At 40.8% G+C, this 17,001-nt stretch overlaps 1 protein-coding gene across 2 annotated transcripts; it reads right to left on the bottom strand.

Moving 5' to 3' along the window:
• Positions 1-13,484: 13,484 nt before the first annotated feature.
• On the bottom strand, positions 13,485-15,174 carry LOC110301199 (gamma-crystallin F). Of its 2 annotated transcripts, none has more exons than XM_021171528.3 (3): positions 15,166-15,174; positions 14,831-15,073; positions 13,485-13,757 (listed from the first exon to the last, which is right to left on the bottom strand). In XM_021171528.3, exons 1-3 carry the CDS (start codon positions 15,172-15,174, stop codon positions 13,485-13,487), a joined length of 525 nt encoding a protein of 174 aa, XP_021027187.1. The 2 variants fall into 2 exon arrangements, with proteins under 2 accessions (XP_021027187.1, XP_029336509.1); XM_029480649.2 differs by having other exon boundaries at positions 13,651-13,743.
• Positions 15,175-17,001: the final 1,827 nt, after the last annotated feature.

Below are 17,001 nucleotides of genomic sequence, written 5' to 3'. Positions count from 1 at the left end.
GAAATATAGATCATGAATTTGAAAGAGAGCAAGGTATAGGGCTTGGCTTAGAGGAAGGAAAAGGAAAACTGAGAAAAAGGATGTAAGTGTATTTTAATGTCAAACATAAAAAAGAGAAAAGACCAAGGGTCAGCAAATGATTTCCTTTTATAAAAGACCAGGTTATAAATATTATAACTTGTTAACCATGAAAACTGTGTTGCAGCTACTTAGTGCTTCAATACTAGCATATATATATATATATATGGGTAGCTCTGTCTAAATAAAAATTTATGCACAATACAATTTGAATTTAAAAGTAAATAAATCGTTTCTCTTCCACCCCAAAATGAATTACTGCTGATCATGGGAGTAGATGCCTAAGCTTCCAGCAATGGAGATGTTCTGCTGGGAAGGCTGAATTTGAGGTCAACTGGGCCTACATCACAAAACTTGTTTTAAACTAATTAAAAAAACTATATAAAATTTAAAGCAACAGAAAATCATCAGTTATGTGATACTCCGGCCTAAATGTATGCTCTACATGTCATCTTGAGGACACATCATGAAAACCACAAATTGTGGACAGTCTACAAAATGTTTAGCAGAGTCTTGAAAGAATATCATGGCCATGAAAATTGAAAAAAAAATTTTTTTCCTAGAGCTCTTTCAGACAAAAAGACTAAAAACGTACTAAAAAGTACTAAAAAGACTAAAAAGTACTGATGGCTATATAGAGTGTGAGTGTAATGTTATTGAGACCAGAAACAGCCAAGTCACTTAACCCTATGGGAATATTTCACATACTGAAGCAGTAAGCAGAATTACACGAGTTATATACAATGAAGAATTAGAATTCAGATAATTGAGATTTTTATATTATTTTGCTATTTATTGTTGGTATTTCATTAGATAATATCAGTAATGCTTGTTTAGATCTTTTTAAAATATATATCATTAACCATTTATCTCATAGTGAAGAAATAAAAAAGGTATTTATTTTGAGCTGAGCATAAATGACCTCACCTGGGAACCAAGGTTCAAGTTGTCCTGAACAATGTGTTACAATATAGAAGTTGTTATATGCACTTTTACATTCATAGAACAAAAGAAATTTATGTTAGGTCATTTTCAAAATGCATTGGTAGGACATTTAGACAGACAGGGGAAACTAGTTTAGATGTTATCTGATGGCATTCTTGGCTTACTCATCTGCACAAGACATTAATACATGCCAGAAGTTTTTTTTTTAATATATTTTATTACGTATTTTCCTCAATTACATTTCCAATGCTATCCCAAAAGTCCCCCATACCCTTCCCCCTCTCCCCCATTTCCCTACCTACCCATTCCCATTTTTTTTTTTTTTTTTTTTTTTGGTCCTGGCGTTCCCCTGTACTGGGGCATATAAAGTTTGTGTGTCCAATGGGCCTCTCTTTCCAGTGATGGCCGACTAGGCCATCTTTTGATACATATGCGGCTAGAGTCAAGAGCTCCGGAGTACTGGTTAGTTCATAATGTTGTACCACCTATAGTGTTGCAGGTCCCTTTAGCTCCTTGGGTACTTTCTCCAGCTCCTCCACTGGGAGCCCTGTGATCCATCCAATAGCTGACTGTGAGCATCCACTTCTGTGTTTGCTAGGCCCCGGCATAGTCTCACAGAAGACAGCTATATCAGGGTCCTTTCAGCAAAATCTTGCTAGTGTATGCAATGGTGTCAGCGTTTGGAAGCTGATTATGGGATGGATCCCTGGGTATGGCAGTCTCTAGATGGTCCATCCTTTCGTCACAGCTCCAATCTTTGTTTCTGTAACTCCTTCCATGGATGTTTTGTTCCCAATTCTAAAAAGGGGTACAGTGACCCCACTTTGCTCTTCATTCTTCTTGAGTTTCATGTGCTTAGCAGATTGTATTATATATCTTGGGCATCCTAAGTTTTGGGCTAATATCCACTTATCAGTGAGTACATATTGTGTGAGTTCCTTTGTGATTGTGTTACCTCACTCAGGATGATGCCTTCCAGGTCCCTCCATTTGGCTAGGAATTTCATAAATTCATTCTTTTTAATAGCTGAGTAGTACTCCATTGTGTAAATGTACCATAATTTCTGTATCCATTCCTCTGTTGAGGGGCATCTGGGTTCTTTCCAGCTTCTGGCTATTATAAATAAGGCTGCTATGAACATAGTGGAGCATGTGTCCTTATTACCGGTTGGAATATCTTCTGGATATATGCCCAGGAGAGGTATTGCTGGATCCTCCGGTAGTTCTATGTCCAATTTTCTAAGGAACCTCCAGACTGATTTCCAGAGTGGTTGTACCAGCTTGCAATCCCACCAACAATGGAGGAGTGTTCCTCTTTCTCCACATCCTCGCCAGCATCTGCTGTCACCTGAATATTTGATCTTAGCCATTCTGACTGGTGTGAGGTGGAATCTCAGGGTTGTTTTGATTTGCATTTCCCTAATGATTAAGGATGTTGAATATTTTTTCAGGTGCTTCTCAGCCATTCGGTATTCCTCAGGTGAGAATTCTTTGTTCAGTTCTGAGCCCCATTTTTTAATGGGGTTATTTGATTTTCTGGAGTCCACCTACTTGAGTTCTTTATATATATTGGATATTAGTCCCCTATCTGATTTAGGATAGGTAAAGATCTTTTCCCAATCTGTTGGTGGTCTTTTTGTCTTATTGACGGTGTCTTTTGCCTTGCAGAAGCTTTGCAGTTTCATGAGGTCCCATTTGTCAATTCTTGATCTTACAGTGCAAGCCATTGCTGTTCTGTTCAGGAATTTTCCCCCTGTGCCCATATCTTCAAGGCTTTTCCCCACTTTCTCCTCTATAAGTTTTAGTGTCTCTGGTTTTATGTGAAGTTCCTTGATCCACTTAGATTTGACCTTAGTACAAGGAGATAGGAATGGATAGATTCGCATTCTTCTACATGAAAACAACCAGTTGTGCCAGCACCATTTGTTGAAAATGCTGTCTTTCTTCCACTGGATGGTTTTAGCTCCCTTGTCGAAGATCAAGTGACTGTAGCTGTGTGGGTTCATTTCTGGGTCTTCAATTCTATTCCATTGGTCTATTTGTTTGTCACTGTACCAGTACCATGCAGTTTTTATCATAAGTGCTCTGTAGTAAAGCTTTAGGTCAGGAATGGTGATTCCACCAGAGGTTCTTTTATCCTTGAGAAGAGTTTTTGCTATCCTAGGTTTGTTGTTATTCCAGATGAATTTGCAGATTGCTCTTTCTAATTCGTTGAAGAATTGAGTTGGAATTTTGATGGGGATTGCATTGAATCTGTAGATATTTTGACTTCATCTTTTCCAATTTGTATCCCCTTGATCTCCTTTTGTTGACGAATTGCTCTGGCTAGGACTTTAAGTACAATGTTGAATAGGTATGGAGAAAGTGGACAGCCTTGTCTAGTCCCTGATTTTAGAGGGATTGCTTCAAGCTTCTCACCATTTACTTTGATGTTGGTACTGGTTTGTTGTAGATTGCTTTTATCATGGTTAGGTATGGGCCTTGGATTCCTGATCTTTCCAAGACTTTTATCATGAATGGGTGTTGGATCTTGTCGAATGCTTTTTCCGCATCTAAAGAGATGATCATGTGGTTTTTGTCTTTAAGTTTGTTTATATAATGGATTACGTTGATGGATTTCCATATATTAAACCATCCCTGCATCCCTGGAATAAAACCTACTTGGTCGGGATGGATGATTGCTTTAATGTGTTCTTGGATTCAGTTAGCAAGAATTTTATTGAGGATTTTTGCATCTATATTCATAAGGTAAATTGGTCTGAAGTTCTCTATCTTTGTTGGATCTTTCTGTGGTTTAGGTATCAGAGTAATTGTGGCTTCATAGAAAGAGTTGGGTAGAGTTCCTTCTACTTCTATTTTGTGGAATAGTTTGTGCAGAACTGGAATTAGATCTTCTTTGAAGGTCTGATATAACTCTTCACTAAACCATATGGTCCTGGGGTTTTTTTGACTGGGAGACTCTTAATGACTGCTTCTATTTCTTTAGGGGATATGGGACTGTTTAGATCATTAACTTGATCCTGATTTAACTTTGGTACCTGGTATCTGTCTAGAAATTTGTCCATTTTGTCCAGGTTTTCCAGTTTTGTTGAGTATAGCCTTTTGTAGAAGGATCTGATGGTGTTTTGGATTTCTTCAGGATCTGTTGTTATGTCTCCCTTTTCATTTCTGATTTTGTTAATTAGGATGTTGTCCCTGTGCCCTCTAGATAGTCTAGCTAAGGGTTTATCTAACTTGTTGATTTTCTCAAAGAATTAACTCCGAGTTTGGTTAATTCTTTGAATAGTTCTTCTTGTTTCCACTTGGTTGATTTCACCCCTGAGTTTGATTATTTCCTGCCGTCTACTCCTCTTGGGTGAATTTTCTTCCTTTTTTTCTAGAGCTTTTAGATGTGTTGTCAAGCTGCTAGTGTGTGCTTTCTCCAGTTTCTCTTTGTAGGCACTCAGAGCTATGAGTTTCCCTCTTAGAAATGCTTTCATTGTGTCCCATAGGGTTGGGTATGTTGTGGCTTCATTTTCATTAAACTCTAAAAAGTCTTTAATTTCTTTCTTTATTCCTTCCTTGACCAAGGTATCATTGAGAAGAGTGTTGTTCAGTTTCCATGCCAATTTTGGCTTTCCATTATTTATGTTGTTATTGAAGATCATTCTTAGGCCATGGTGGTCTGATAGGATGCATGGGACAATTTCAATATTTTTGTATCTGTTGAGGCTTGTTTTGTGACCAATTATATGGTCAATTTTGGAGAAGGCCCCGTGAGGTGCTGAGAAGAAGGTATATCCTTTTGTTTTAGGATAAAATGTTCTGTAGATATCTGTTAAGTCCATTTGTCTCATAACTTCTGTTAGTTTCACTGTGTCCCTGTTTAGTTTCTGTTTCCACGATCTGTCCATTGATGAAAGTGGTGTGTTGAAGTCGCCCACTATTATTGTGTGAGGTGCAATGTGTCCTTTGAGCTTTACTAACGTGTCTTTAATGAATGTGGAGCATAGATATTCAGAATTGAGAGTTCCTCTTGGAGTATTTTACCTTTGATGAGTATGAAGTATCCCTCCTTGTCTTTTTTGATAACTTTGGGTTGGAAGTCGATTTTATTCGATATTAGAATGGCTACTCCAGCTTGTTTCTTCAGGCCATTTGCTTGGAAAATTGTTTTCCAGCCTTTTACTCTGAGGTAGTGTCTGTCTTTTTCCCTGAGATGGGTTTCCTGTAAGCAGCAGAATGTTGGGTCCTGTTTGTGTAGCCAGTCTGTTAGTCTATGTCTTTTTATTGGGTAATTGAGTCCATTGATATTAAGAGATATTAAGGAAAAGTAATTGTTGCTTCCTTTTATTTTTGTTGTTAGAGTTGGCATTCTGTTCTTGTGGCTGTCTTCTTTTTGGTTTGTTGAGGGATTACTTTCTTGCTTTTTCTAGGGCGTGATTTCCTTCCTTGTATTGTTTTTTTTCTGTTATTATCCTTTGAAGGGCTGGATTCGTGGAAAGATAATGCGTGAATTTGGTTTTGTCGTGGAATTCTTTGGTTTCCCATCTATGGTAATTGAGAGTTTGGCCAGGTATAGTAGCCTGGGTTGGCATTTGTGTTCTCTTAGTGTCTGTAGAACATCTGTCCAGGCTCTTCTGGCTTTCATAGTCTCTGGTGAAAAGTCTGGTGTAATTCTGATAGGCCTGCCTTTATATGTTACTTGACCTTTCTCCCTTGCTGCTTTTAATATTCTATCTTTATTTAGTGCATTTGTTGTTCTGATTATTATGTGTCTGGAGGAATTTCTTTTCTGGTCCAGTCTATTTGGAGTTCTGTAGGCTTCTTGTATGATCATGGGCATCTCTTTCTTTAGGTTTGGGAAGTTTTCTTCTAAAATTTTGTTGAAGATACTTGCTGGCCCTTTAAGTTGAAAATCTTCATTCTCATCAACTCCTATTATCCCTAGGTTTGGTCTTCTCATTGTGTCCTGTATTTCCTGGATGTTTTGAGTTAGGATCCTTTTGCATTTTGTATTTTCTTTGATTGTTGTGCCGAAGTTCTCTATGGCATCTTCTGCACCTGAGATTCTCTCTTCCATCTCTTGTATTCTATTGCTGATGCTCCCATCTATGGTTCCAGATTTCTTTCCTAGGCTTTCTATCTCCAGCGTTGCCTCACTTTGGGTTTTCTTTATTGTGTCTACTTCCCTTTTTAGGTCTAGTATAGTTTTGTTCATTTCCATCACCTGTTTGGATGTGTTTTCCTGTTTTTCTTTGAGGACTTCTACCTGTTTGGTTGTGTTTTCCTGTTTTTCAAGGACTTGTAACTCTTTAGCAATGTTCTCCTGTATTTCTTTAAGTGAGTTATTAAAGTCCTTCTTGATGTCCTTTACCATCATCATGAGATATGCTTTTAAATCCCGGTCTAGCTTTTCGGTTGTGTTGGGGTGCCCAGGACTAGGTGGGGTGGGAGTGCTGCTTTCTGATGATGGTGTGTGGTCTTGATTTCTGTTAGTAGGATTCTTGCGTTTGCCTTTCGCCATCTGGTAATCTCTGGGGCTGTGCAGAATACACTGGTCGGGGGCCTGGAACCAAGATGTCTTTTGCTGATGCTCAGGCAAAGCGCTCCCTCTCTGTTCAGACCCCTTTCCACTGGCCGGAAGGTGGCTGGATGTCAGGGGCCTGTGCAGAATACACTTGGCGGGGTCCCGGAACCAAGATGTCTGCTGCTGATGCACAGGCAAAGAGTTCCTGGGCTGGTTGGATCCCTAACCACTGGCCAGAAAAGTGGCCAGCTGTCTGGGGCCCGAAAAGGGGGCTGCCTTAGAAGCTCTGTGGCTCCCCCGTCCCAGAAGCTTTTAGCTTCTGTATTCTGTACTCTCACCTGTGCAGAATACACTCAGCAGGGGCCCAGAACCAGGATGTCTGCTGCTGATGCTCAGGCTAGGCGCTCCCCATGCCAGAAGTTTTACCTTATAGCTGAAAAAATGTTAGGTCAGGCACAGAGGTAAGCAATGAATGGCTACTAAGGGAGGAGCTAAATAGTCTGGTCCTGTAATTATAGTCCAACTTCCCACAATCACAAAGTGCCTATCAGTTCTCCAGCCTCGTTTGTAGAATCTTTACATAGATGTGGTGGCTTTTTTTTTTTTCTGGGGATTCATGTTTTGATATAAACTTATAGGTGCACAGAATCCATACATATAAATCACACACGGTCCTTTTTTGCAAAATGTACATCATTTATAAGGTTGAACTGTTATCAACACATATTGATGTGAATCAAATATTTCAGTGTTTGCATCCATTTAATTACTTAGTGTAACTTGTAGGTCAGACCAAAATAACTTTCATAAATTAATCAGAGCCACAATTCTTTTAGAGTAACTCTTTATCTCTCAAACACTGTAAACATTCATCTTTTATCAATATTTTGGCTTTGGTGACTTTCCATCATTTCCTGAATCCTTTCCATCATTCTCAGACAGCTCCTATCTCTCTGTCTACAAATCTGGCAGGATAAAAATAATTGCATGTTCAGAAAGAGCATCCTGGAAACTTTTTCCCAAGTCTTATCTTGTTTTAAAAAAATGAGCTCAACTGAATTGTAAAAAACCAGAATTTGATTTGAAAAAAAGTTTCTTTTTGACGTTTTCTTTGTCTTTCATGTATTAACATTCTTTTTTACTGAAGACAACACAGAATATTCATGCTTTCTCCTAGGCATGGTAATAAATAGTTCATGAGCAAATCATGCCCCATTTCTCTAGATTTTAGTTTTCAATATCTATAAAAAGCTACTCTTAGCCAGCTAGCTATTTGATAAACATTGTTAAGTGCCATTCTGCATCATGAAGAGAAAACCTCCCTCTTGGAGTTCCTGAGCACTTAGAATATTACTGATATTATCTAATGAAATACCAACAATAAATAGCAAAATAATATAAAAAATCTCAATTATCTGAATTCTAATTCTTCATTATGATTTTGCTCTTCTTGTCTAGAGTAACAATGTACTCTTTAGAGCTAACAAAGTTGTACATATGGCTGCACCATCAGCATGGAAAAACATGTCTGGGGTCCTTCTTTAATTCACATGGACACTCTGTCTTCTTTTCTTTCTATGGTTGTAAAAGCAGCGAATACACTTGAAGAGCCAGGAAGAAGATCAGGGTAGAAGCTAGAGAGAAAGTGCACAGTGCACAGAGGAAAGATGCTAGAGTGCTAGAAGTGCCTTCTATTCCTCTTGTGTATGTATGACTGTACACTGAAGGTCATGTAAAGCCTAGGAGCATTTGAGGTGGGATCTTAGCCCAGTTTCTGATTGACATGTTGTCTTTTTGTTTTTTGCTGTAGCTCTTAGAAAGTGGGATTATTACTTTCAACCCAGAGAACATGGCCATATTTAGTCTTACTTAGAGTTATTATTGCTGTGATTAAACACAGTGACCAACAGCAAATTGAGAAGGAAGGGGTTTATTTGGCTTACATTTTTACATCACTGTCCATAATTAAAGGAAATTAGGAGAGGGACTCAAGTAGGGCAGGAACCTGGTGCAGCAGCCATGGAATGTTGCTTATTAGCTTGCTCCAAAGGGAATTACTCAGCCTGCTTTCTTACAAAACCCAGGGCAATCAGCTGGGGGGAGGTCACCACCAACAATGGGATGGCCCCCATCAATCACTAATGAAGAATATGCACTAGAAGTATGCCTTTTCTTAATTGAGGTTCTCTGAAGTGGATATGTCTTGTTTCTTTGGAATATTAGCTATGTCAAATGATGTTTTGTGAGGCACACAGGTTGTTTTGCTGGAGGAGATATGGGGAAAAAATGTTTTCCTGGAGCAGCCACAGGTGAAAGGATGTTTTGATATAGCAAACACGTGCAAGGACTCATGATGAAGGAGTATAAATATGACCCACAGACAGTGGGAGACAAGCACTGAGCATTGGTTTTGGTTTGCTGCCTCTTATTATTCTTCACTAACAACACACATGTATTGGATCACCTTACGTCACATTCTTGAGCTCAGCTTGTGGTAATGTAGTCATTGAGAGAAACTCCAAAGTAGTGCTTGTGAGGTTCCTGCAGCAGCTTCCTGGAGTGGCCTCAGGGTGGTTGGCAAGCTTCATGGTTTCTTCAGGATTGAACTATGGCTGCTGGTTCATGCCTGGTCTGTCCACCAAAAGGACTGGTATACAGCTACTGAGTCATATGTTTGCTATGGGACTGAACTGCTGCCAAAGAAGATTGAGCACGTTCCCCCTCCCCCCACACTATTGCTTAATAGGTCCACTTCCCTATATCCTAATATCTTTTCTCTTCCACTACCTCTGTTGGATGGTGGGCTAGAGGAGAGGTTGAATTCTTATTAAAAGTAGGTTGCAAGAAATTCTTGTCTACAGTTCCCTCCTCTCAGATTCCTTCTTCAAGATACTTTGACTTGAGCCAAGTTGACATAAAACTATCCAGCAAGGTCTATGTAAGGAATCAATGGAACGTGTGAGAAATGAGTCACAATAACGGACTGGTGGAATTTTGTGATATATGAGAGCCTTATAAGCTCTTCAGCCTGGAGTATTCATTTTTTAGGGCAGACACTATCTGTTCAGAGTTAACAAACAAAATACCTTTAGGATTTACTGAATGACATTTTCCATGTACTTTAAGATTCTTATATTCCAATGCCTTTAGGTAAGGCATGGATTTTCTGGTTGCTACAGATTTTGTCATTCTCAGGTATTGTCTACTAGTAAGCTTCTGGCACTCCTCTTACCTCAAGGATTTGCTCCTACCTCTCTTAGATCAAGGCCTTCTTTTTTACCAAATAATGTTTTCTATGTGACTAACTTATCCTGACTCATCAGAAATTGCTACTTCCCAAAAGTTTTCTCTCTACAACAAATTGCAGGATTCAGTGTCACCTCTTATCTAGAGTTTTAGATCTAACAACAACAACAACAACAAAACAAACAAACAACAACAACAACAAAAACTATGGCTATGCCAGATCTACTGGTATGCAAAACACCTCTAGGCTTCTCCTTCTTCAATTATCCTTCAGTAGTTGAAAAATTGGGTGAATACAGAAAGAAGCACCATAAAGATGGGAGGGTGGAGAGGAAACCAAAAAGTGAACAGAAGAAAGATACGAGACATGCCTCCTACTGCCTTTAAGTGATGGTAAATGGTAGGCTACGTAAGGCCAGAGAAGATCTGAGGTACATATTTTTGCTCATCCTTGGATCTACTTTATATCCAAAGCAATCTAGTAGCTCTTCCGGGGGATACAGATCACAGATTCCAAATTGAAAGCATTGCAACTGAATAGCTGTCACTGTACAAGGGGCAGACTGGAGGGGTTGGCTGAGTAGTGACTTGTTTCAGTGGGAACCATTTTTTGCTGTTGACATTTCAAATTGCTGGAGCATTTGAATGGGCTACTCATAACACAAGGGTGGGACTCGGTCTTCTCTAGGTCTCTTTCATTGATGACAAGTGAAAATTATAATTTAATTGAGCATATCTGTAGAGAAGAATTATTGATGGTAAATGGTTAAACATTTTATCTCCTATCTATTAACTCTCAGAATAAACCCAATATTCATGCCAAAACACCTCAAACCCAAATGCTAAGGTCTGAATGTTGTCTGAGCACAAACAATTCCCCACTCATCTTCTATCATGGCAAATGTCTCCATCATCAACAGGAATTTAGAAAGGAATATAATCTTAGATCTAAAACATATTTTAAAAGTTTAAAAAAAGATGGTTACCTTTTAAAAGTTAAAAGGTATGAGTAGTGTTGGTTTTAATTTTTGTTTACTATGTATTTTATTTAGTCTAACACATAAAATATTCTTTAAACATTAAATTTCTGTTATATGCAAACATATTAAGGGGATATTTGTGCTCTTCATTCTGAGTCTTTAGATCATGGTGGCTATTTTATGCTTAGGACATATACTCAGACTAACATAGCTTCAAGTGTTTGTAACCACATGTGCACTAAACACAGAGACTCTAAAACATCCTCAGATCTCTACAGGTGTCTTGGGGCTTACAAGTATATTGGGTTTGTAAAGCATCAATTAAAAATAATCTAACTATTGTATTCTAATGTTCTGGAGGCAATATATTTGGTAGCTGATTGGCATTTTTATTCAAGTAGAAAACAATTTCTTCAAAGGGAAGACAGGCAGGGGGATTATCAAAAATCAAAAGAATACCTGCTTACAAAAAGGAAAATAATGTTTAGTTCTTAATCTGTAATTATTTTCTCAGTTCACCTTGAGTTTACTTCCAAGAGTTGTCCTTTTAATTATTAAGGCAAATATCCTGAGTTGCATAGTCACTTCTCTCCATTCAATGTAGACCTACAAAATGTAGTATCTGTACATAGGAAGAGTCCTTTAGTATCACAGAAGGCCTGCTTGTTACGTTTGTAATGCGGCAGTATGATGCAGCAGCAGAGAGGGTGCCTAACAGGCCATGCCGAGGCATCCTCCCCACCCCACCCAAGCACCAGCCATATGATGTCTCTAGTATAAAATGAAGTGTATTTGGAGCATGGGAAGCAGGGCAGGTGTGAAGGGAGTGGAGGCGGAGAAAGAAAGGGGACAGAAAAGGACAAAAAGAAGGAAAGAGGCCTGCCGAAATGCCTGGAGAGAGAGGGAGAAGACAGAGAGAAAGGACAGGGGAGAGGTAGGGAGGAGGGAAGGAAGGGAAGAAAGAGAGAGGATAGGAGGGAAGGAGAGAGGGAGAGAGAGAGGGAGGGAGGGAGGGAGAGAGAGAGAGAGAGAGAGAGAGAGAGAGAGAGAGAGAGAGAGAGAGAGAGAGAGAGAGAGAGAGAGAGAGGAGAGCCTGAGAGTGTGGAATAGCCTTTTTATAGCAAGCCAGGCTCATACCTGGCTGTTGCTAGGAACTGCTGGGTGGAGCCTAGAAGAAATGCTAGATTTTATTTCATGACTCCATGCTGCAAAGCCTTCTTGAGCTTCCTTAAACAAGTACCCACATTCCTTAACCTCCCACTTCTGGGTCTTAGGAGCAAAATAGTCACCAAAAGCTATTGGTGAGCTCAGTGCCACAAAGATGGAGCCAAGGTTGGGGATAATATCTACCAGGTCCATGATACACTTGTGAGCTTTGCAGTCCTGCATTGTATGCTTCTAACCATGTGCTCTCAGCCTTTACTCACACAGAATGTGTACGTGTTTCTACTAGCTCACATCACCCAGTGCAGCACAGCTCCAATAAACACTACTTTTGACAGAGTCCTTTGGCGTCTTTTAAGAAGGTCCTTGGTTCCTAAACCTGTGCTTTCAGCATCATGATACTCTCTCTCTCTCTCTCTCTCTCTATATATATATATATATATATATATATATATATGTGTGTGTGTGTGTGTGTGTGTGTGTGTATACACATATATATACATATGATATATATTATGTGATAGATAGATATAGATTAGATATAGATATAGATATATACTTTCTTCAATAGAATCGTTTTAGACCTTTTGGGTGTATCAGACATGACTGTGCTAACAAATAAGTCTCTAACTCTTTCTTCCCCTGATGCAGTTTTACTTAGCCATTCCCCTTTATTCAATCACCCCAAAACAGTTTCAAGTCAGAGCACAAAAGTTGAAAGTGAGAGGCCAGATCTTGGGGGTTCAGACTCCATTTTAGAAAACCTGACCTCAATTTAAACTCAAGTAAACTAACCAACTATTACCTAGCTCCAGTTTCCAGGTAACCCCCCAACAAGACCTGAGCCTCCAGGTAATTCCAACAAATTGTATATCTAGCACCAGTTTCCAAGTTAGCCCCCAAAATATCTGCACCTCCAGGTTACAAGCCCGCTCCTGCCTAACAGCCACCAGTTAGGAGGGAAACAGAAGTTAAGTTTATGGTTTGGCTCCCAGCACCAGCTAGTTATGCTAAAGACCACAGTAGCACCCCAATTAGATGCTTGCCAGAGGAGAAACACCTCTCGCTTGACACTTTATAAAACCTTGTCCCGATGAGTGGTCAGGGTCTTTTCTCCATCGGAACCATCCTGTGGGTGAGTGGTAAGTTCAGCCCAAGCCCAAGCCCAAGCTCAAGCTTTGATGTGAACTAAACGTGTTTACATTTTTGTATCACAGACAATAGCTTTGATAACAGTTTCCTGGAAGCTGTTCTATGAGTTCTCATTAAAAGACTATTATTACTCCCGTCTTCACAAAGTAGGAAACCTAGGCACGGAAATGCTATGTGGCATGCTCTAAACGTATAGCTAGTGAGTGATCAGAACCCAGGTTCCTGAGGCCGAGCTCTGTCTGCTCAGCCCACAACCCCCACGGAGTTTAATAATATTCATAGTCTTCCTGTCACCAGTTTTACTACACCCTTCCAAGAAGACCAAAATGAACGGAGGACACGATTAATGCATGGAACACACAGGAAATATTTTATTAACTTCCAAATGATGAAAGGGCAGAGTAAGAAAAATCAATAGAAATCCATGATTCTCCTCAGAGAGCCCACCCTGGCATTCATGGCGCCCCAGTCGTGGTAGCGCCTGTATTCCCTGGGCCTGAGCAGATACTGCCGCCCCCGGTAGTTGGGCATCTCGTAGAGGACCCAGTAGCCCTCCATCACGTGGAAGGAGTGGAAGTCACTGAAGTGGAAGCGGTCCTGCAGGTGGGAGCAGTCGTCTGTGATCTCCACCATTTGGCCTCTGTAGTCCTCTCGCTCGTAGATCCTGATCCTGTGAGAAGTGGACTGTGCGTCCGGGAACAGCAGACAAGGGGACGTCAGAAAACATGACCTGAGCTGAGCTTGCCAATAGCTTTTCTATGCAGAAGGTGATTAAATTTAAAAAAGTTAAATAATGGCTGTCATCCATGCCATCTGTGTACGTCACAGATTGGTGGAAATTCTGCCAAAGTTCGAGTCACACAACCCTTCTATCTATCCTATCTTTTTGTTTCAGGCCCTGTTTTCAAACCTGGAACTCACGATCACCTTAAAATTTACATCTAAAGGGAGTTGTGGTGGTGCGTGCTTCCAGTCTCAGCCCTTCGAAGGCAGGGGCAAGAGGATTTCAAGGGTCAGAATTGAGAGCCAGACTGCAATACACAGGAAGTTTGGGGCTAGCCTTGGGTGGATGCATCCCGAAACCCCATGTAAACAACAGCAACAAAATGTAAATAAATATACTAAAGAATGAAATTCAATTCTCAGCTCTAATATATTCTGGCCAACCATGTTTATAAAACTGAAACTAAAAAGTTAAACATTCTCAAGAGGCCTGTGCAGCTCAAGAGAGTAAAATGTTTACAGCAATGGAAGTTCAAGCTGCCTGCCCTGCCTACTGTGTTTTCTTGAACTCCTTTGCTTCCTGCCTTTTCCCAGCGCCTGCTGACCCAATGTCCCCCAATGTCATCTTCCACCACCGGAAGTCCTCTTTGGGAAGGATTTTCTTAAGCAACACAGTTTGCGGAATGAACACCTGCCTAAGGTTCCATCCTCCATGCATCCAAAGTATTATAGCTTCCAAAAGGACTTGTGTAATGCATCCAAGATTTGATCTTTACACTGGCTGGCAGACCAGGACTCACCAAAGGAACTCTCAGCCATTTCTGTTAAATAGGAAAACTGAAAAGCAGTTCTCACAGCCTGTTACAGGTCCATTTTAGGAGTTTTCAAATTTCAAAGGCTTGTGCCTTTTTTTTCCCTAAACCTAGAGAACCCCCACAAGAAAGGTAGCAGATATCTTAACCCTCAGCTCAAAGTTGGGCTAGATCAGGGGCAGGGTGAGATTGAGGGCCAGTGACCCCTAGGAAGAAACTCACGTGGGGGATGAGGTGGCAGGAGCGGATGGAGTCACTGAAACCCATCCACTGCTGGTAGTCAGGGTAGTCCCCGCGACGCAGGAAGTACTGGCAGCCTGTGAAGTTGGGCTGTTCATAGAGCATCCAGCAGCCACTGTCCACGCGCACAGAGTTGCAGCGGCTAAAGTAGGGCTGCAGGTTGGAGTGGTCGGTGCTGCACTCATAGTGGCGGCCCTGGAAACTGCGGTCCTCATAGAAGGTGATCTGTAAGGCAAGGCAAGGCAGGGCTCAGAGGCCTGATGTGGCCTGGACCCAAGAGTAAGTCCCTCCCCACGTTCTGGACGCCCTGGGCTCACCTTCCCCATGGCTGGTGTTGGCAGGTCAGATGGGATGGTGCTGTTGAGTGTGTGGGGCTGGGAGCAGGGTCTATATAGCAGGAGGTCTGCTGCGTTGGCAGGAACAGCACAAAGGGGCCCGCGGTGGGACAGGGCACTTTTTTTTTTCTCTCTCTTTTCTATATAATGACTGTGGGGGAGGTGTGGGTTATTGTATGTTTTCTCTTAGACTCTCCAGAGCTTTCGAATGGATGACGAATCACTGACCTGGTTAAAAGGGTCACTTGATGCAGCTTGGGCCTTTAAATGATGCCCTGTCTGGGAAATTGAAATTAAGTAAAGTTGCTTAATTAGTCAACCATTGTAGTTAAATGGTTTATAATTCTCACACTAAGAGAATTTGAATAACAGTGTATGATAACGATGGGATCTGCTGACCCAAGGAGATTGAGGCTTTTAGTCTGGTGTACTGCTGAAAGAATGGAAGGCGGGGATGGTTGTACCTTCTCCTAATTGTTTTCCAAGTGGCATGAGAATCGGATAATTAATGGGAGGTAGGCAACAGAGGTGAATTGCTAGGACACTCTGATGTAACAGGATCTCAGGTGTGCTCCCTGGAGCTGGGACCCCACCAGCAGTTTTGTGATACATGAGACCACCAGGCAGATACATTTGAAATTTCAGATTTGCAGAATGTCTTTTCTGCTGTTTCAGGGGAGCAAATACCACTTGCTCTGTGGTTTAGGCTCTGACTCCTAGGAGGTTTCTTCTCTCTACTTCACAGTCACTCCCATCATCCCTTCACCCCTAGGTGCTCCAACCACACTGTGCTATTGTGGCATTCCAGGCTGAAAACAGTGTGGGAATTGCTGTGGTCCCTGTGGGTGTTTAGCACTCTCCCTTTCTCAGTTCCCAAGACATGGCAGCCCTCGAGGTTGAGTCACTGCAAAGTGTACACATGGGAAGGGATGCAGAGCCACTGTTATTACAAGTACACCCTGAGCTCAGTCCATGCTTTGTGTTAGTTTAATATTAACCAGTGCCACTCAGAGTGCTGCTGGAGGAAGCAGTTTCCTCTCAATTAAACAGAGCATCTCGTGTGTGAGTTTCCTATACAGTCTTACTTGAAAATAATATTTTCATTACTAAAATTACATCTTAAGAAGAAGTACACCAAAGTCCTTGGTAGATATTGTGTCACTCCTAATACTCTTCATAATAAAAATAGATTATCTATTAATTACAGTATGTAATGAAATTATTACCTTATGTGTGTATTAGTTTCCTGGGACAGATAGCAATTTACTTATATGAGGAAAGAAATCTATAGAGAAAGAAGAGTTGTAGGTCTAATGGCCTTTGATATGAAAAAGGTTATGTCATTACAGTGTAGCAAGGACAATAAGAATGAGCGAGATACTGACAGGAAGGGTCTGGGCAGCAAGAGATGGGGAGAGAACCCCAGACACAGCTCTAGAGTATTGGCAAAGAGATAAGCCCAGGGAATGCCTGTCATATTCATGGACTGTTCTGGATGCTGAATTCAGTTTGGAGATCTCTGTTAAGGGTTTCTAAATAGTTTTCCGTAGCCATTGTTTAGCTATGAATTAAAGGCTGACTGATTTGTTTATTTTAGAGATCATGATGAGTGCTAGCAAAACTTCCACTCCCCTGCCAGCCTTGTAACAACAGAGCTTTGTGCTAAGCACAATCCTTTTGAAATAAATTCTTCCAAGAGACTGAAAACAAATAACGTATTGGAGGCTGAATGTCAGGGCCTCTTACAAAGTTAAGCTGTTCCTCCCTGCTTAGCTACAGCCGCAGCTCTTAACAATTAGAAAAGATGGGGAAAGAACC

Source organism: Mus caroli, unplaced genomic scaffold (genome assembly GCF_978045245.1).
Source record: "Mus caroli unplaced genomic scaffold, Mus_caroli_1 scaffold_1, whole genome shotgun sequence".
Taxonomy (NCBI): domain Eukaryota; kingdom Metazoa; phylum Chordata; class Mammalia; order Rodentia; family Muridae; genus Mus; species Mus caroli.
Note: the sequence above shows the minus strand (reverse complement) of the source record. Positions and strands in the feature narration are given on the sequence as shown.

What these genes read in the sequence shown, in the direction of transcription:
- LOC110301199 (XM_021171528.3), bottom strand. An exon ending in CCTGCCACCTCATCCCCCAC is followed by an intron (nt 13,758 to 14,830) that starts GTGAGTTTCTTC and finishes CCGGACGCACAG; the next exon opens with TCCACTTCTCACAGGATCAG.